Source organism: Capricornis sumatraensis, chromosome 2 (assembly GCF_032405125.1).
Source record: "Capricornis sumatraensis isolate serow.1 chromosome 2, serow.2, whole genome shotgun sequence".
NCBI classification, from domain to species: Eukaryota; Metazoa; Chordata; class Mammalia; order Artiodactyla; family Bovidae; genus Capricornis; species Capricornis sumatraensis.
In genome coordinates this window covers 86,548,775-86,569,620 of record NC_091070.1, presented here as the reverse complement: position 1 = coordinate 86,569,620, position 20,846 = coordinate 86,548,775, and the positions used below count along the sequence as shown (strand labels likewise).

General features: G+C 39.4%; 1 protein-coding gene across 4 annotated transcripts in view; it reads left to right on the top strand.

The window, feature by feature from the left end:
- LOC138073110 (IQ domain-containing protein H-like) overlaps nucleotides 1-20,846 on the top strand; it is a 131,559-nt gene that overhangs the window by 5,326 nt on the left and 105,387 nt on the right. For 3 of the 4 annotated variants that reach the window (XM_068964604.1, XM_068964603.1, XM_068964605.1), the window contains exons 2-3: nucleotides 9,055-9,606; nucleotides 10,292-10,358. In XM_068964604.1, the coding sequence (XP_068820705.1) occupies nucleotides 9,058-9,606; nucleotides 10,292-10,358 (616 nt within the window). In that variant the 5' untranslated portion in view covers nucleotides 9,055-9,057. Of the gene's footprint in view, nucleotides 1-9,054; nucleotides 9,607-10,291; nucleotides 10,359-20,846 lie in introns of those variants that run through there. The other variant, XM_068964602.1, reaches the window with a different exon arrangement.

The following is a 20,846-nucleotide window of genomic DNA, read 5'->3' as shown; positions in this document are numbered from 1 at the left end:
AACGCAAACATCAAGGCAATAACGTACGCAAGCTGGTGCAAATGATTCTCAGTGCTTGATTTGGATATTTTGAGTATGTCAGCCATCTCCTGCCTGGTATAATGTTGATTGTTCTCAATTAATGTTCAGTTTGATCACTATCAACTTCAACTCATCTGACCAATTGTGGAACATTGGCCAGGGAGAAGTCTCTAGCATGGAACTTCACAAACCACTTTTGACACATTCCATAGTCCCAGCACCTTCTTCATTCACTGCACAAATCTTTTTTTTTTTGCACTTCAGATGCATTTTTACCTTTCTTGAAATAATAAAGCATAATATGCCACAATGTCTTTTTTCTTCCATCTTCAATATTAAAATGGCTATACAAAGAATTCACCAATTTGGGGGCTTCCCTGGTGGTCCAGAGTTTAAGAATCCACCTTGCAATGCAGAGGACACCGGTTCAGTCCCTGGTCTGGGAAGATCCTATATGCTGCCGAAAAACAAAGCCCATGAACCACAACTACTGGGCCCGCACTCGAGAGCACTCAAGTCACAACTGCTGAGCCCACGTGCCTAGACCCTGTGCTCTGCAACAAGAGGAGCCACCGCAACCAGAAGCCCGCACACCTCGCAACCAGAGAATAGCCCCCACTCACAAGCAGAGAAAGCCCACGCGCAGCAACGAAGACCCAACACAGCCAAATTTTCTTTTTTAAAAAAATGAAGAAAGAAAATTCACCGGTTTTGATTTTTTTTTTTTAATGCACCTGATATGACAGCTGTCACAATACATTCTAACAAAATTGTTTCTAATGAAGTTAAGGACAACTAAGTTCTCCTAGAGCCATCTTATGGAAAAAAACTGAACGAACCTTTTGGACTGTCCAATATATGTAGGTGTAGAGAGCGTGACAAGATGAGGTATTATAAGAATTCTGCAAGTGTTTAGCGATCTGTGATCAACGGACTTGCTGTACACACATTTTTCCTCAAGAAAATTGTCATGTCAGACTTTACTTTGATGATGATAGAGGGCCTTCTCAAGGCTTGCTCTTTTTCCTTTACCTATAGAGAAAATGATAGTGTGTTTTTTTTTCTCAGAAAACTAGAAATCCAGTCTGCTCTGGATTCCCATGCTATTCGGTACATATCCCTAGCAGGTTCTACCCATCCACCATAATTGTCCACGAGGCCCTGAACTAGGCCACATTCTCTCAGAGAGTAGTAGAAGGGCAGCAGGAAAGATGAAATCAGTGCAGCAGTAAAACAAAATGTCTCTGGAAAAGGAGACTTTACATTTGACTAAATATAGATTCCATCTATTTAGAAAATCTTTTGATCAACAAATGTTTGATCTTCAGTCAGAACCGGATCCATTGAGTGGTTTTGCTCCAAAAGAATGCATCCAGAGATGAGGATATTTTTTTCTCCTCAGGAAGTGTTTCAGAGTTCAGGAAAAATCATTTAAATAAAGGTAGATTTCCAAAACAATTACAGAAATTATCCCTGGAGGATTGCTGCTGATCTGAGTGGCCTTTACGCTCAACTCAGTGAGTTCTCTATCTTTGTTTGTTTAGTCTCTTTGTAAAGGTGAAGGGCTCTGACTCTCACTCTTAACTGACCCTTAAGGCTTAGGCAGTTTCTATGTCCTACAAACTGAGAGCAGTTCTGTTGATTTGCTGACCCTAAAATACTGGACTATCTCCTTTTGGGATTCTCTCCCCATGACCATCTTACACAGAGTTGATGCAGGTAGCTATTTCGCTATTATAGCAGACTTGACTTGAACTTGGACTTGATCCTAGGTTGGTCAGACTTCAAGGCCAAGGCTCATTTCCCTGGACCTACAATATCTTATTTGGGTTAAATAAGTTTGTAAGTTTGGGTTAACTAAGTTTGTAAATAAGTTTGTAAGTTGCTAGAGTTTCCTGTATAAAAGCTAGAAAAGGGGGGGAAAAAGCAAACCTGGGTGTCTTTCATGGTACATGAAGTAAAGCTATAGGAGATGTTTGCCTTTGATTTGATGGCCTGACTAGCTCCAGGCATGTATTAAACACAGATAGTACTGGAGAGGTGACACTGTAAGTCAGAGAGACATAGAGTGTCAAAATTAGAAGTGCCCTGTTGTAAATTGAAACCCCATGGGAGAAGTGACTTCCTACAGAGGCCACAGAAGAAGGTGGTGACAACCTAGATCCTTAATCTTCTTCAGATCCATCACTTTTCCACCATACCATGGTTCTCTGGCATGTTCATCAGGGTTGGTTTAACAGGCAGTGAAAAGGTCTTTACATATATTCTAATCTTCACAACAACTTCATAGGAACCTCTCATTTTTACAAATAAGAAACGTGTTAGAAAGGATGTTGTCATAGTCCCCTCAGGCTGCTATAATGAAATATCATAGAATGTGTGGCTTAAACAGCAAACTTCAATTCTCACAGTTCTGGAGGCTGGCAGTCCAAGGTCAGGGTGCCAGTCTGGCTGGGTTCTGATGAGAACCTTCTTTCTGGTTTGACAATGGCTGCCTTCTTGTTGTATCTTCACATGGTAGAGAAAGAGATCTCTTTTGTCTCTTCTCATAAGGGCACTAATCTCATCATGAAGACTCCACTCTCATGTTCTAATTACCTCTCAAAGGCCCTATCTCTGAGGACTAAGGCTTCAACATATGAAATTTGTGAGGACACAAACATTTAGTCTATAGCAGATGGTAAGTTGTCCAAGAATACATAGCACAGGGTAGCAGACTTGACTTGGACTTGGACTTGATCCCAGGTTGGTCAGACTTCAAGGCCAAGGCTCATTTCCCTGGACCCACAATATCTTATTTGGGTTAAAGGTGAGGCCAGTAACATTCAAGACTCCTCATGCTCTAAAGTTCAGGTTTGTGATTGGGCTCAATTCCTGAACCCTGATGAGGTCAGCTGTTGTCTCTGAATATTGTATGTATCTTTCAAACAAGTCTAGCAGGCTGAGGTTTTGGTGCCTTAACACACTGCAAACCCGTAGTGAATATTAAAGAACAGGCCAGGCAAATGGCATCCCTGGTCATCAGGGAGTAATGAATTCTCCATCTCTGGAGGTTACTCCATTCATACTCTGAACTAAGGTATCCGTTAGAGCCATAATGGCAGGAAGAACTTAATCTTTTTCACACAGTGGAACTGGTTAGGTTAATTACTAGTGGATATGTCTGATTGTTTGAGAAACTGAACATTGGCTAATAGATTCAAAAGTGGTTTAGTCTATCCTTCTAGGCAAATCATTCTCCAAAGGTGATATCCCATGTTGGATTATCCCAAGAACTGGACCATTTACCACCAGGAGATCTTGTTTAAATCCAATTTAGAGATCCTTGGCTACAGTTTAATCCCATATCCACATGCTATCCGCATGTTTGAAAAGAACATTTTTGATGAAAACATTCATATTAGATTTAAACACATGCCTTTCTTTTCCCTGGAATTTTTCTTTGAGGCGGTTATGTCTGAATTTTAGAAGCTAATACTGGGCCTGTCTTTTTTTCTTCACATCTGTAACTTACTGATATAGGTAATCATCATCCGCACTGGTCATAGCAAACACCCTCTTCCAATACCCTCTGACAGCAGATGAGTCTACACACAGACTGATATCACCAGACAGTCAATACCAAAATCAGATTGATTATATTCTTTACAGCTGAAGATGGAGAAGCTCTATATAGTCAGCAAAAACAAGACTGGGAGCTGACTGTGGCTCAGATCATGAACTCTTGATTGCAAAATTCAGACTTAAATTGAAGAACATAGGGAAAACCATTAGGCCATTCAGGTATGACCTAAATCACGTCCCTTATGATAATAGAGTAGAAGTGATTAGTAGATTCAAAGGATTAGATCTGATATGCAGAGTGCCTAAAGAACTATGGATGGAGGTTCATAACATTATACAGGAGGCAGTGATCAAAACCCACCCCCAAGGAAAAAGAAATTAAAAAGGGAAAATGGCTGTCTGAGAAGGCCTTACAAATAGCTGAGAAAAGAAGACGCAAAAGGCAAAGGAGAAAGGAAAGATACACCTATCTGAATGCAGAATTCCAAAGACTAGCAGGGAGAGATAAGAAGCCCTTTTTAAGTGAACAATGCAAAGACATAGAGGAAAACAATAGAATGGGGAAGACTAGAGCTCTCTTCAAGGAAATTACAGATATCAAAGGAACATTTCATGCAAAGATGGGCACAATAAAGGACAGAAACGGTATGGACCTAACAGAAGCAGAAGATATTAAGAAGAGGTGGCAAGAATGCACAGAAGAACTATACAAAAAAAATCTTTATGACCTGGATAACCAGAATGGTGTGATCACTCACCTAGAGTCAGACATCCTGTAGCATGAAGTCAAGTGGACCTTGGGAAGCATCACTATGAACCAAGCTAGTGGAGGTGATGGAATTCCAGCTGAGCTATTTCAGATCCTGAAAGATGATGCTGTGAAAGTGCTGCACTCAATATGCCAGCAAATTTGGAAACTCTCACAGGACTGGAAAAGGTCAGTTTTCATTCCAATCCCAAAGAGCAGTGCCAAAGAATGTTCAGACTACCACACAGTTGCACTCATTTCACATGCTAGCAAAGTAATGCTCAAAATCCTTCAAGCTAGGCTTCAACAGTGTGTGAATCAAGAACTTCTAGATATTCAAGCTGGATTTAGAAAAGGCAGAGGAACTAGAGATCAAATTTCAAACATCTGTTGGATCTAGAAAAAGCAAGAGAGTTACAGAAAAACATCTACTCCTGCTTCATTGACTATGCTAAAACATTTGACTGTGTGGATCACAATAAACTTGGAAAATTCTTTTTTTTTTTTTTGGAAAGTTCTTAAAGCGACAGGAATACCAGACCACCTTACCTGCCTCCTGAGAAACCTGTATACAGGTCAAAAAGCAACAGTTAGAACTAGATATGGAAAAACAGACTGGTTCCAAATAGGAAAAGGAGTCCATTAAGGCTGTATATTGTCACCCTGCTTATTTAACTTATAGGCAGAGTACATCATGAGAAATGCCAGGCTGGATGAAGCACAAGCTAGATTCAAGATTGCAGGCAGAAATATCAATAACTTCAGATATGCAGATGACACCACCCTTATGGCAGAAAGCAAAGAAAAACTAAAGAGCCTCTTTATGAAGGTGAAAAAGGAAAGTGAAAAAGCTGGCATAAAAGTCAACATTCTAAAAACTAAGATCATGGCATCTGGTCCCATCACTTCATGGCTAAAAACGGGGAAAGAATGAAAACAGTGAGAGATTTTATTTTCTTGGGCTTTAAATTACTATGTAAGATGACTGCAGCCATAAAATTAAAAGATGCTTGCTCCTTGGAAGAAAAGCTATGACAAACCCAGACAGTATATTAAAAAACAGAGACATTACTTTGTTGACAAAAGTCCGTATAGTCAAAGCTATGATTTTTCCAGTGGTCATGTACAGATGTGAAAGCTGGACAATAAAAAAGGCTGAGCGCTAAAGGATTGATGCCTTTGAACTGTGGTGTTGGAGAAGACTCTTTAGAGTCCCTTGGACAGTGAGATCAAACCAGTCAATCCTAACGAAAATTAACCTTGAATATTCATTGGAAGGACTGATGCCGAAGCTGAAGCTCCAATACTTTGCCCATCTGATGCAAGGAGCCGACTCACTGGAAAAGACCCTGATGCTGGGAAAGATTGAAGGCAGGAGGAGAAGGGGACAAGGGAGTGTGAGATGGTTGGATGGCATCACCAACACACTGGACATGAATGTGAGTAAGCTACGGGTAATAGCGAAGGACAGGGAAGCCTGGCATGCTACAGTCCATGGGGTTGCAAAGAGTCAGACCTGACTCAGTGACTGAACAACAACATCCTGCCTTTCTGCTTGTTTCAGACTTTGAATTTTTTATCTAAATAACTGCTCCAAAAACTCTCAAAGTCACCTAGTTAATAATTCCACTTTGCAAATGAAGAAGAGAATTTCCAAGCTAGTTGACTCAGTTAGAACAGGATGCTAATAGTTAGGCCACAGCCACAGATTTGGACTCTATGTGGGCTGATTAGTAAGGCCAGGCATCTCACAAAGGTGTGACTGGTGTCCTGAAAAGAACTAGGTGAGTATGCAGATGGCGCAATAGACAACCGTCACCGCTAGAAGGAAGCAGTGTGGCCATTGAGTCAGTAGCACTGTATCGGTAGTACAGCACATCTTAAAAGAGAGGAGCGAGAAAGCGGCTGGGAGGAGAAGAGGAAGGAGAGGAAAAAGAAAGGGAGAGAGAGAGGGGAAAGAAGGAAGGAAGGAGAGAATGAGGAAGGAAGGAGGAAAGAAAGCAAGAAATAATTGTCGACAAGTTCATGGGGATAGATAGGAAGGGAAGAATAGCAGAAGGGACCAGAACCTGAAGCATGGCGTGACCTTTAATCAGGGCTCTCATTCCTAGCAGGCTGTGAAGCAGCTTTGTCTTTACCTGCTCAATGGATCTCACAGTGCTGATGCACTGCTTTAATTTGGGAAGCCTTTCTCTTGAGAGACATGTCTTTTCTTGCTCTAAGTCTAAAGTGTTCCCAAGTGTGGCATTCTCTGTGACAGATGTACTACAGTTATGCTTTAGCTGACTCTAAACCCATAGCTTCCCTGTGCCTGAGTGGTCTATTTGATGTCCAAGAGTGTGTTTCCTTTGAGAGCATGTCTTTACTGGAATATCATCCAAGAAGGTAGGGAGGTGTAATCCCTTTGTTCTAAAACAGCCCCTGTGCAATTCGGTCACCCCATTCCCACTGCACAGCTATTCTTTCAAAAGGTCTTAGATGCATTTGCTGCTGTGTCAATGCCTAGACCTACTCCCTGGAAGGGCACTGTCTAATAGAGGCTTAAGAGTCCACTCCTTTCTAAACTTCTCCCAAGATTGCTCCAATTCCACACGACTCATTGTAAAGAAAAGGAATTTCAAAACTAGTTTAATGTTACCAAGGAGACAAGACTTTCTGGTGAATCTTTCGTTCATAGCTGTGCTTCTTATAGGAATCTCAGGGTCTTGTTCACAAAATCAACCACATAACTGGCAGGACCAGCCAGTTCTGTACGTCTGTGATTATTCTGCATGTCTGTCCCTCAGTGATGAAGTACTGCCATTCTTCTCTGAATTCTAACCTTCCCACCATCTTCTTTCTTGAAGGAAGGCAGAAATGTAGCCAAGTGATACTGCTTTTGGAACACGTGCCCCTTGTCTTCTACCAGGAGCTAAGCTCTTCCTGCCAGGGTTGATGTCTGCCGAAGGAGGCATTGCTTCTCTAACTCCCTCTTGCCCGTCCAAGAAAAAGGAATTTGTTTCCATCTACCAAATAGTTTGCATTCTCTTTTAGAGTCTTGATTAGCTCAGAAAGGGCTAGAGTCTTGGTAAAATTCTTTCTCCATTGTTCTTATGCCTATAATGACTCAGAAAGTATGCAAAAGTTTGTTGCTATACAAGTCTGCTTCAAAATTCAAGGAAATTACCCCCCTTTCAAACTTAACACTTGCTTTTCAGCATTTTTACTTGAGATGGCAGCCTAATTAATTACTCTACTGCCTGGAACCCAAGAAAAGAAAAAGAATTGAAAGGTGATTTTTTTTTTCCCCTTGTGTTTCCTTACTGTGGTTTTATTGTAAATATATCTTCGGGCTTGCTTTTCTCTTACCTTTCTGCTTTGAATTTGTTAGTTAATATCAGTTAACATTTGTTTAGTAAAGAGAGAGCATGCACAATTTAACGTAGTAATTCTCAGCACAGTGTTGTGGAATAATAGTCATTGATAAATTAACTGGGTCTCTTTTTCCTTTGTGTTTTGTGAAAATTCTTAATCTATAATCTGGTAGAGATGGAGTTTGTGCACCTGAAAATGTTGACATATTGAAGACAATCTGTTCCTTAAATCCCTTAGCGAGAAGCAGTCAGCACAGTTAAGCTGATACCTAGTTGACTAACGAGAAGGCAGGACCTGAAACACCTACACCCCTCACACTTCAGGCCATAGGACTCATTTAGACCATGGGGCAGAATGTCTGTTTTTCTAGTACCGTGGGTTTAAATAATGAAATGCAAGTAGTTTCATAGAGGACAGTGACACAAAATTTCCTTTTCCTTTTTTCTGTTTTTTAAAGCAATGTATGTATGACACATATTGCTTGTTGTCATCCAAATCTCTTATTTTATTTTTAAAATAGCATTTGTTCAGTTTTTTTCATGCAGAAAAGTGTAAAGAATAAAAAAACTGCCCAATAATCTCATTCTTAGAGAATGCCTCTTGACATTTAAAAATAAAAATAATATATTTTCATGACTTAAAACTCAATCAGTACTGATAGGAACAAAATGAAAAGCAAATTTCTTTGGTTTTAATTGTGAAATTTCAGATTCTGTCTGCCTGGGGATAGCTCCAGATATGTCCCTAAGAAGTGTCCAGATTTAAGAATAAAAGAACATGTGAAGATAAACCTTGAAAGTGGCAAGGGTGATAACATACAACATAATGCTTTTTATAAAACTAATTCCTGGATATTCACAGAAGGTGACAGAAGAACTCCAAAATGCTGAAAAGTGCTGATCTGTTAGAAAAGTTCAGAACAGACAGGGCAGCTTTGAGGGGCTTATCTGAAGGAGTCGTAGAAACTGCAAAGAAAGGCGTCATTCTATTTTTCAGGATTGGTGGATAATTTATGAACAAGAAAACAGTGACATGCTTCCATTCATGCATGTGTGAAAAGAAAATCACAGAGATTATGGGGTCAGCTCACCATATCAAAGCAAACTAAATGCATGATTTTTATGTGATCAGTTTTACAACACTTTTGTAAGAATGGTTATAGCTTTGAGCAACCTCTAAGATATTCTTCTGGCAATGAGTCTGATGATTATATGACAGCAAGACTTTCCTATTATGACATAATGATGTATGTATTTAATCAGAACTGTGATTCATATCCTCCCATTCTCAGGTAATAAATGTTAATGTGATAGTGTATGTGTTGACCATTCAGTTATTTCATCTCTGCCGACACTTTCCTTTCCCAGGCCATGAAAGTGACAGCACCTTCTAAGACCCAGAAATCACTGTGGGATTATGACTTTTTTATTTACAATGGCGTTGTAGACAAGACAGCCCCGGACTTCTTAGCGTTCAAGGAGCATTTCAGTTTGTCTTGGGGAAGTATTTTTTCTCTCTTGGAATACATCGAGAAGTTTCTCAAGGACTATGCGATACCAGAAGTCAAAATAAAAGCTAACAGTTTAGTAACACTCCTTCCAGAGTTTGAGCTGAAGAATAAACTTACCAGATACGACCTTCTCTCAGTGTTCGAGAACCCAGTTGACATCCAAATGATGTTAAATCTTCCAGGACAGAGGTACAAGGGCCAGGATGGAAGGAGAGAGGCTGCCGTGAAGATCCAAGCCACATGGAAATGCTACAAAGCAAGAAGACATTTCCTGTCTTATCGCCGGCAGAAGTGGGCATCAGGTGTCATCGCCATCGCGTGGCTCTTACATTGCCATAAGACCCGGCTCAGGAAGCTTCTGAAGGAATCACGTGAAAGACACCTGGAGAATTTCCGCATCCGAGCCAAGGTACACAAGGCTGCCAGCTGTTAAGGCAGACCTCTTTTTCTAAACATTTCTCGCTTGAACGATTGCAGTAAGTTGTCTCTTTATCTTCCTTCTCTCTCTCCAACTCCCTACCCCCTCCACTCCCTTTAATGTGCAATGCACAAACCCTACCTTTGTCTCTACATCATATTTTAGCCCTAATAAGGAATCGGGCTTTTGTGCCTGCAAAATCTGTTGCAATTTTTCTGTAGAAAAAAAGTCGCTTCACTTTGACTATGGTAGTTCTGTCAGAAAATCAATGTTTTAACTGCATTACCTTTTCTCCCTATATATACCTCCTGGGCACTTTAATTTGCTAGGGAAAAAAAAATCCTCTCTTGTCTACATTGCTGTCACCACTTTGTCAGAAAGTATTTAAGTTTGCAGACAGCCTTTTAATTAGTGCTCACAATTTCATTTATGTTTGCTTTCTCTTTTTTTCATTCATATTCTGTTAATTAAGTGAGCTGCCTCTAATCTTCCCCTGCCAGTAGCATCATGTAGCCACCTAATTAAATTAATTGGGGAAGATGTTTTAAGTATGTAATTAAATCAATTAATATAATTTATGCCTGGCTTAACTGTACAGTGGAAAAACAGCTGAAGTTTGACTAGATGAATCCACTACAGCTTCCTGTCACTGATCAATGCTCCTCTTGATTTTTAGCATCTGGCAGCCAACTGGAATCGCATCAGGACCTCCAGGAGGACTATTATCCATATCCCATCATTAGGTATAACACTTTTGCCTGCAAATCTATCAGCAACCTCTATTACCCACCACATTATGGCTCCTTGATTGAGTTCAAGGAAGGCCCCTTGTTTTATTCAAATTGGTCTCGGCAGGAAAATGTTCTCGACATGATGAGAGTAATAACACAGGGCCCTCGCTCGAGACGGCGTTTAATTTGGGGATTAAGCAAATAAAGTCATTATGTGGGGGCTGCTATTCAGTGGAGAGGTGATTTGCTGTAATTCGCTTTCATCTGTATGAAATGAACTAAAAAGTTGTATTTTTCCCCCTGAAATAACAGATAATGTTTTCGATCTTCTTTAATGATGGAAGAACACAGGCTTGTGTGTGTTGTTGTTGTTACGCCAATAAGCCAGGATATTGCTTGTACACTGTTTTTAATCAAATGTGCAGTCAAAATGATAAGCTACATTCTCTGAAATTATTTAGTTCTAATTACGAGCAGATGGGATGCTTTATTTGCACCTAGGGCGCCTGAGCAAAAGGAAATGCTGTGTGAACAAGAATAATTAAGAAGTTGAATAGTGTTTTTTGCGCTTAAATAATCTGCAGTTTCATGTTAATTAGCACTAATGTAATTATTTAATTACATTTATGAATTGGGGAACTTAAAAGCTGTTGTCTGCAACACAGTAGTAAAATAGGTATGCCAAAATGATATTGGGAATTTCAGAAATGTATGTTGGAAGTTCCTTTAAAACATCAACTGTTGTCAAAATGTTTGGGATTCATTTGCATCTTTGTTTTGTTTTGTTTTGCTTTTTATCTGTCAAGTGTGTTAAATTTCCTTGGTCGAGGCCAAATTTCCCAAGCTGACTTGATAGAGTTTTGACAGACAGTAAAACTCATTGAATCTTCATGTTACATATTAAGGCCTTTTAAGTAGAGCAACGCATTAAGTGATCTATTGTAATGGAATTCTGGATTGTAATTTATTTGTGTATATGAGTTTGGATACTTATGCATAGTATAGAAACTAACACATGAGAAGCAAAAAATTTTTAATAATTATGTAAATATTATTAAGATGATATGTTAAATTAATTAAATATTAGTAATAACAAAGTAATGTATACTTTCCTAGATTTTAAAGTATTTACATCTAAGTACTTGTAGAAAAGTTAAGAAAATACTTCAGTTGCATAGATACTTTTAGGTTATGTCTTTCTTCAAGACTCACAGAAAAAATTGGTTCCTTCCTGGGGATGTAAGTGAGGTAAGACAGAGTTGAATTTCATTCTAACTTAGGCTTTTGTTTTGGTGGGACTACTTTTGCACACAAAATTAGTTCACACACAGAAATTGCACTTGTAATTGATTACAACCAGAGAGGCTAATTGCAGACCCAATTAACTGGCTCGAGTCCTTAGAATAAGGTACAAAAGCCTTTTGCTTCTGCAACTAATTGTGGACCTGACCTGATATCATGTGGGAAAGTTTGTCTTGCAGGCTCTATTTTATTCAGAACTATAAATAGAAATAAGACCCCCATGCTTTTAGTGTTGACAAGCACAAAGTTATTATAAACCCAATTTCACAAATTTCTTCCCTCCTATACCCTACCTTCTGACTCTGCAGCCCCAAGCAGTCAGCCCTGCAGAAAAGCCTAATAGAAAACAAGCCTCCAAAGAGGTCAACTTATGAAAGTAACAGATAGTAATATAAATTGATTAATAAAATATAATTTTAAATGAAGCTGTCTTAAAATTCCAAAAAGAGATTGCTGAATATAAATTAAGTAGTAGTCAAGAAGATCCCCTGGAGAAGGAAATGGCAACCCACGCCAGTATTCTTGCCTGGGAAATCCCATGGACAGAGGGACCTGGTGGGTTACAGTCCATGGGGTGGCAAAAGAATCTGACACAACTTAGGGACTACACAACAACAAAAATAACCTGGACAGAAACTATAACTAGAAGACATTATTTTAAATCTGATAGTAAAATTAGCTTTCTTCTAGATTACTCATGCTCAGTTTAAATACATACTAAATTTGAACATTTTCTTTATTGCAGTAATTTTTGCTTCTTAACAACATAACAACGCATTTTAGGTGAGCAAAAAATGTTGCTAATCATGTATTTTCTAAGAGATAAGAATAAGCTCAGGTATTTTTCTTAACTGAGTATTTAAAAAGCCCAATTTCAAATTTTCACAAGAGAATAATACCTGGGCTTTGATCATATTGTGTTTGTTTCTAAAATTTATGCTTTAGGTTATGAAATGACTGTGAACATTAAATTGGATTTAAATAACTTAAACTGTCATCTGGTACCTATACCACAGGCATAGTTCTCAAACCATACCTCCTTTTTTTTTTTTAATGATTCCTTTCCTTCCTTATTAGTTGCTCAGTAGTGTCTGACTCTGTGACCCCATGGATGGTAGCCTTCCAGGCCCCTTTGTTCGTGGAGTTCTCCAGGCCAGAATACTGGAGTGGGTTGCCATTCCCTTATCCAGGGGATCTTCCTGACCCAGGAATCGAACCTGGCTCTCCTGCATTGCAGGCAGATTCTTTACTATCTGAACTACCAATGATGATAACATACCTTTTTATTATATACACTTCCCCTGGGAGTACTTGAAGAAGATTTCAGCTGGCCACAACATGCCTACTTTGTCACCTGGAGACTGGAGACTTATCTACATAATTTATGATAATAGAAGTATATGAAAGTGAAGCAATTTTTTCTCTAAATACATGCCCCCTCAATCTATTCAATACAGTCATTTAATTCCCATAATTGGGAGGGATTCACTATTCAAGACCAGTTGGTAGGTGTGTAGGAGTCAGGTACATATTTAATACAAGCTGCAGCCTTGTCCTCTGTTACCATTTCCGTAGGAGACTTCTAATCAGATCTGGTGTGGAATTAGCCCCAGAAATAATCATACCATGTGCCAACCAATTGGGCTTGCACTAACTTATTTAAAACCCCAAAATGAAAGCTTAGTAGCTGATAACTGCATAATGTATTACAGTTGTAGGCATTTGGTTATCTGTGGATGCAGTGTTGCACGCACAGGAGTAATTGCATTCTCCAGACCCCAATTGCACAAAGGATGACCTCTCAGTAGTTTGGACCACAAAATATTTACCATGTATTTAAAAATCTATGGCTTGATGAGCATGAACACAATTATACACTGCAGAGCCATCACCTCTTTGAAAGACATGACTTGCTGTTATATATTTTGGGAAGTACTCCCAGATGTAACAGAAAGTTTTAGCAATTTTTAACCAACAGGAGAGGTAGGATGTTGTTGATTAATTGTCCAAAGAAACAGACTGGCTTTGTAATTTTATAAGATGATGAAAAGAAAGTAATCCTTTCCAGGTTATATAGTCTCGTCTCTTAATTGGATATTGCACATTTTTATCATTTTTATTAATGAAATATAATTATAACAAAATAATCTACTATGGTTCATAGCAGGAATAGAATACGAGGGTCTATTTTAACTAAAATCTATCAGTCAAGCTAAGTAAGAACTGCAATAAAGAATCCTAATTCCTCTAGAAAAATCAGAGGTCTAAATAAAACCTACAAACGAATTCTGCTTCCAGTTTCTTTGGCCAGGTTACTTCCTCCACTTTTAATTTAACCCCCGTGCTTCTTTATTACAGTGCATCACTTGCTGCTACTCTTAAGCTCACTGGCATTTTAAAATATGTTAACATTAAATGAGATGTGCCGAGTATGGGGTTCTGATACCATGAACAGGTAAATGAGGCTGCTGCAACCAATTAAACTCCCAGTAATGACCATCCTCTGTCACTTCTCTTCCTCCTTTAAAATACAAATAGGGAATAATGTATTGAGGTGGGATTTCCCCTTTTCTCTACGTGATCTTTTATTTCATTGCCTATTTAATGGCAAAAAGGAATGTATATAGTTCAGCCTCATTTTTTTTTTCCATCTGTGCATTATTTCAGCAAATTATCCTTGAGGCTAACAGAATTCCTGGTCTCCAAGATACTCCAGTCCATAAAATTATAGATCCTGTTACTGCAAGGCTTATGAAAATGTTCTTCTGTTGCTCTGTATTATCACAAAAGCCTGAAAGATAGAGAAACTTAACTTTTATGCACAACTGCTATATCCCAAATGCTCATGAGACAACTCCTTCCTAACCCCACTCCCGTTTCACCAGAAGGTAAGAACTGTGCTCACTTTCATTTGTGATCAGGTTTGGGACGACAGCCCAGAGGAGTATATCTCAAATCACATTTTTACTGTGCCTCTGAGCACATTGACCCTTTTCTACTTTCCCACTTCAAGCTGACGACTCAAAGACACGATACATTTCTTCTGCTTTCACCTCAGGGCTGGGAAATCAGGACTTTCAGTCAAATCTTTGTAGCCTTCAAAGTGTATTTTGGCAAGAGGGATGGAATCCTCAGTTTAGTTATGATTCTGCCACACTAGATCTTTGAAACACATGTACTGCCAAGATCTTCCAGACAGCAGTTCCCAGAAAATCCAGATCTTTGGGGATCAGGAATAAAATATGCTTAAAACTTTCAGATTTCTTTATAGCCCCAATTAAAATGAAAACACATTTCTATTCATCCATGTTGTACTCATCCAAGTATTCCACATTAACATGCATTCACTGGTTAGATCAGGGTTGGTCCCACGACCTTTTAATATTAAATGACCCATTTGGACTTGAGCTATCTATCAGATGTGGTACCCTAAAATACAGAAACAGCATTCAAATGGGTGTCAAGTGACATCAGCTCCTGGCTTTTGATGAAATGATTAATATTAGGATATGGTTCAAAGAAAGTCTTACTTATACTGAGATAAAATATATTTTTCATCTCCTTATCATAGAAAATAATAAAATTTCTGCTCAGTGGTCCTCAAATTTACACTTGTAAAGACTATTGAAGACCCTAAAGAGTGTTGGTTTATGTGGGTTATATCTGTTTATATCTACCACATTAGGAACGAAAACTGAGATACTTTAAAAATAGTTTATATTAAAATAGCAATCGTAAGTGCATTACCAATGTTAACCTAGGGAAACATATTTTTAAAAAGACCCTTTCTTTTCCAAAAAAAAATTGGTGAGAAGAATGGCATTAGTTGACAAGTCTGCAAATCTCTTAATAGAAGGTAGTAGGATTCTCCTGTCTATTTCAGCATCCAATACTGTTTTGGTTTAAGCGTATGAAGAAAAGCTGGCCTCAAACAGATAACTATTTGGAAAAGGGAGGAATACCTTTTATATTTTATAGCCTTTCCAGATAACTGTGTAAACTCTACTTTGATTTTATATCAAAACTCAACAGTGATTATTTTTAAGATTTACTTTCAATGTGGAATCTGAAATCAATGAACTTATATTTTGTGGCAGGATAATATTGAAAAGGGGAAATGTCATCTTAGTATTATTTTGAAAAGAGTTTTTTTTTAATATAAATTTATTTATTTTAATTGGAGGTTAATTACTTTACAATATTGTATTGGTTTTGCCATACATCAACATGAATCTGCCACAGGTATACTTGTGTTCCCCATCCTGAACCCCCCTCCCTCCTCCCTCCCCATACCATCCCTCTGGGTCATCTCAGTGCACCAGCCCCAAGCATCCAGTATCATGCATCGACCCTGGACTGGCGATTTGTTTCGTATATGATATTACACATGTTTCAATGCCATTCTCCCAAATCATCTCACCCTCTCCCTCTCCCACAGAGTCCAAAAGAGTGTTCTATACATCTGTGTCTCTTTTGCTGTCTCGCATACAGGGTTATCGTTACCATCTTTCTAAATTCCATACATAAGCGTTAGAGTTTTAACCTTCCAGGCCTCCTGTCCCCCAGGTCCCCAGACCACGCTTTGAGAATCACTGACTTTAGTTGCATACAGTGCTATGCCAGTCACTGACAAAAAGTTTGAATAAGAAAAAGTTTTCACTCTTGAGGGAAAGGCTTTCAGCACCATACAGAATCCATTTGGCCAGTTTGGTTTGAGAATGTTTTCAAAACTCAACAAAGATTTGAGTACCTCCTATGTTTCTTGCGTGTACCTCATCAAAAATTTCTCTAATTTCCCTCCGAAGCCCCCCAGAACAGTTTTTTAATCTGTTTTTTGTTTGTTTGTTTTTGCTTTGTTTTTATTTTGGCTGCACTGGGTCTGTGTTGTGGTGTATGGGCTTTCTCTAGTTGCAGAGCTGAGACTTCTCAAGTTGCAGCATGTAGCTGAGTTGCCTTGCAGCATATAGGATCTTAGTTTCCTGACCAGGAATCCAACATCCCCTGCAGTGGCAGGCAGATTCTTAACCACTGGACCCCCAGGGTAATCCCAACCCTCAGCTTTATTTTCATCAAATTGGCACTAGATGGACCATACACATAACCCAGACAGGCCTCCTTCTTGCTGAATCTTATCTCCTACCTCAGTATCCCGTGCTTTCACACTTGCACAAGTGAGTAGAGTCAGGGTATAACCATAATGTCTAGACCACATTCCTCTAGATGACTGCAGGATGCTGATGTGCAATCATTTGTAAACTATGTTCCATGTTCCCTAAATTTTTATTATTAGAGTCCAAAGTTTCGCTAATGTTTAACTTTTTATTAATTGGAACAATTCAAGATGATTTCTATAATAATGCCACCCTCGCTCAGCTTGCATCTTATATGCTTTCTTGAGTGGAAGAGAAACGGATAGAGTTAAAGCTACTGCTTTTGTAACCCTGCGAATGCCCTTTGGAGTGTGTGATGCATTTGAACACTGCCTGTCATGGGTTTCCAAATGGGAAAAAGGTTGAGAACCACTGCTCCAGTTCATCAAACTGAGACATGGGTGACTCCCAACTCAGGTCAGAATGACGGGATGAATGACAACTATGTAGTAACTGGAAATTTGTTATTAACCCCCTCTCTGCCTTAGGTACAATTGTACGGTATAGGACTTGGAGACAAAATAAAGTAGGAGTCAACCACAGAGTAATAAGCAGGGTTCAAGAATACTTGATTTCACTGCAACAGTAGGGGCCTGTCACAAAGGCACCCACAGTCCCGAAGATTCACAGCCACTTAGCATGGCCTTGCTCATGTTCTTGGGTCTCTGCAGTTGCTGTGAAGGAAAAGTCAATCCTAGTAGGACCAGTTTACTGGGTTGCAAACAGGCAATTAGATTTATCTGATAGGAGTTTGTGTCGGGTGAAGACAGGGATGGGAAAGAAGATGAGGGCAGAAATTAAGATGGAGAAATGATAGCCAGTAACCGTTAATGGGCATCCTTGGTTCCATAGAAGATCAAAAGTATGGTAGTTGGAAAACTTCAGAGAGACAACACTCAGGTACCATTTTTCAATATGAAGCAGAGATAATAATATTTTGAGGAAAGATGGAATACTTTATCAAACTATGAATACTTTGCAGGTGATGAGTATGGCATAAGGAAAGAATCTGTATTCTTCCCTATGGTGGTAAGGAAGAGAGTGCGTCCCTTTATGCCAGTGGTGTTTTATTCTATGCTGATAAGGACCTAGAGAAAGCTACAAATCCCACTTACCATTCCTTGAGTTCCCTAGAAATTCTCCAGATCAGAGAACCCAACTTCATGAGTGTTGAAAGGAGAGGAGGGAGTGATGAAAACACAATAGAGAAGGGGCTAAGAATTTAAAAGACAGATTCTTTGAGTAGGCTCTTCAGGCACATTTCCTTGACTCATTTGATGGGGAGTATCACAGCATTCTTGTTCTGATGGAGTTTACAGTCTGGCTAATGGAGCCAGGGTGATGCAGGGGGAAGGAGTGATGTACCATAAACAAGTAAACAAGCTAGCAAACGAACGTGTAATGACAAAATGAGAAAAGTGATGAAGAGAGCGTGTGAGAGAATGACAGTAAGGAGAGACTGAGAACCTTCTTAGAAAAGGGAAGTCAGGTCCATCTGACAGCAATTAGGGTCGAGCGGCTCCGTAAGCTAGAAGAGCAGTATTTTGATAGCCCAAGTAATTTGTGCATGTTATAATAATGATTTCCCCACCTTTAAGTAGAGCTCCATTCGAGAATTTAAGTCTGGCTCAGCTGAGGTTAGGAAAAATAATAGTAACAACAATGATACTTACTGAATGCTTATTCTGAGCTCTAATTAGGGATCTCAATCACCCATCCCCCATCTTCCATTTAGAGGTGAAAGGAGTACACTGTCTGGAGGGTGGTTCTTACTGGGAGTAAGGGAAAGTAGACAGTCATAATAGTTTTCTCTTGCCCTCTGACCAGTCACCACAGCTTAGTGGCTGTTGTTTAGTCACTCAGTTGTGTCTGACTCTCTGCGACCCCATGGACTGCAGCCTGCCAGGCTTCCCTGCCCTTCACTATTCTCCCAGCCTTTGCTCAAACTCTTGTCCACTGAGTTGATGATGCCATCAACCATCTCATCCTCTGTCACCTGCTTCTCCTCCTACCCTCAGTCTTTCCCAGCATCAGGGTCTTTTCCAACAAGTCGGCTCTTCACATCAGGTGGCCAAAGTATTGGAGCTTCAGCTTCAGCATCAGTCCTTCCAGTGAATATTCAGGACTCCTTTCCTTTAGGTTTGACTGGTTTGATCTGCTTGCAGTCCCAGGGACTCTCAAGACTCTTCTCCAGCACCACAGTTCAAAAACATGTTTGGTGCTCACCCCTCTTTATGGTCCAACTCTGACAACTGTGCATGACTATTGGAAAGCCATAGCTTTGACTCTGTGGACCATTGTCAGCAAAGTGATGTCTCTCCTTTTTAATACACTGTATAGGTTTGTCATAGCTTTTCTTACAAGGAGCAACTGTCTTTTCATTTCATGACTGCAGTCACCATCTGCAGTGATTTTGGAGCCCAAGAAAATAAAATTTGTCACTCTCTCTACTTTTCTCCATCTATCTGCCATGAAGTGATGGGACCAGAAAAAGAAATGCAAAAATAAAAAAAAAAAAGGAAAAGAAATGCAAAAAAGAAAAATGGCTATCTGAGGAGGCCTTACAAGTAGCTCTGAAAAGAAGAGAAGCAAAAAGCAAAGGAGACAAGGAAAGATATACCCATCTGAATGCAGAGTTCCAAAGAATAGCAAGGAGAGATAAGAAAGCTTTCCTCAGTGATCAGTGCAAAGAAACAGAGGAAAACAATAGAATGGGAAAGACTAGAGATCTCTTCAAGAAAATTAGAGACACCAAGGGAACATTTCATGCAAAGATGGGCTCAATAAAGGACAGAAATGGTATGGACCTAACAGAAGCAGAAGATATTAAGAAGAGGTGGCAAGAATACACAGAAGAAGTGTGCAAAAAAGATCTTCATGACCCAGAGAATCACGATGGTGTGATCACTCACCTAGAGCAGACATCCTGGAATGTGAAGTCAAGTGGGCCTTAGGAAGCATCACACGAACAAAGCTGGTGGAGGTGATGGATTTTCAGTTGAGCTATTTCAAATCCTAAAAGATGATGCTATGAAAGTGCTGCACTCAATATGCCAGCAAATTTGGAAAACTCAGCAGTGGCCACAGGACTGGAAAAGGTCAGTTTTCATTCCAATCTCAAAGAAAGGTAATGCCAAAGAATGCTCAAACTACTGCACAACTGCACTCATCTCACACACTAGTGAAGTAATGCTCAAAATTCTCCAAGCCAGGCTTCAGCAATATATGAACTGTGAACTTCAAGATGTTCAAGCTGGTTTTAGAAAAGACAGAGGAACCAGAGATCAAATTGCCAACATCCACTGGATCATCAAGAGAGTTCTAGAAGAACATCTATTTCTGCTTTATTGACTATGCCAAAGCCTTTGATTGTGTGGATCACAATAAACTATGGAAAATTCTGAAAGAGATGGGAATACCAGACCACCTGACCTGCTTCTTGAGAAATCTGTATGCAGGTCAGGAAGCAAGAGTTAGAACTGGACATGGAACAACAGACTGGTTCCAAATAGGAAAAGGAGTACATCAAGGCTGTATGTTGTCTCCCTGCTTATTTAACTTCTATGCAGAGTACATCATGAGAAACACTGGGCTGGAAGAAGCACAAGCTGGAATCAAGGTTGCCGGGAGAAATATCAATAACCTCAGATATGCAGATGACACCACCCTTATGGCAGAAATTGAAGAGGAACTAAAAAGCCTCTTGATGAAATTGAAAGAGGAGAGTGAAAAAGTTGGCTTAAAGCTCAACATTCAGAAAATGAAGATCATGGCATCTGGCCCCATCACTTCATGGGAAATAGATGGGGAAACAGTGGCACACTTTATTTTTGGGGGCTCCGAAGTCACTACAGATGGTGACTGCAGCCTTGAAATTAAAAGACACTTACTCCTTGGAAGAAAAGTTATGATTAAACTAGACAGCATATTAAAAAGCAGAAATATTACTTGTCAACAAAGGTCCATCTAGTCAAGGCTATGATTTTTCCAGTAGTCATGCATGGATGTGAGTACTGGACTATAAAGAAAGCTGAGCACCGAAGAATTG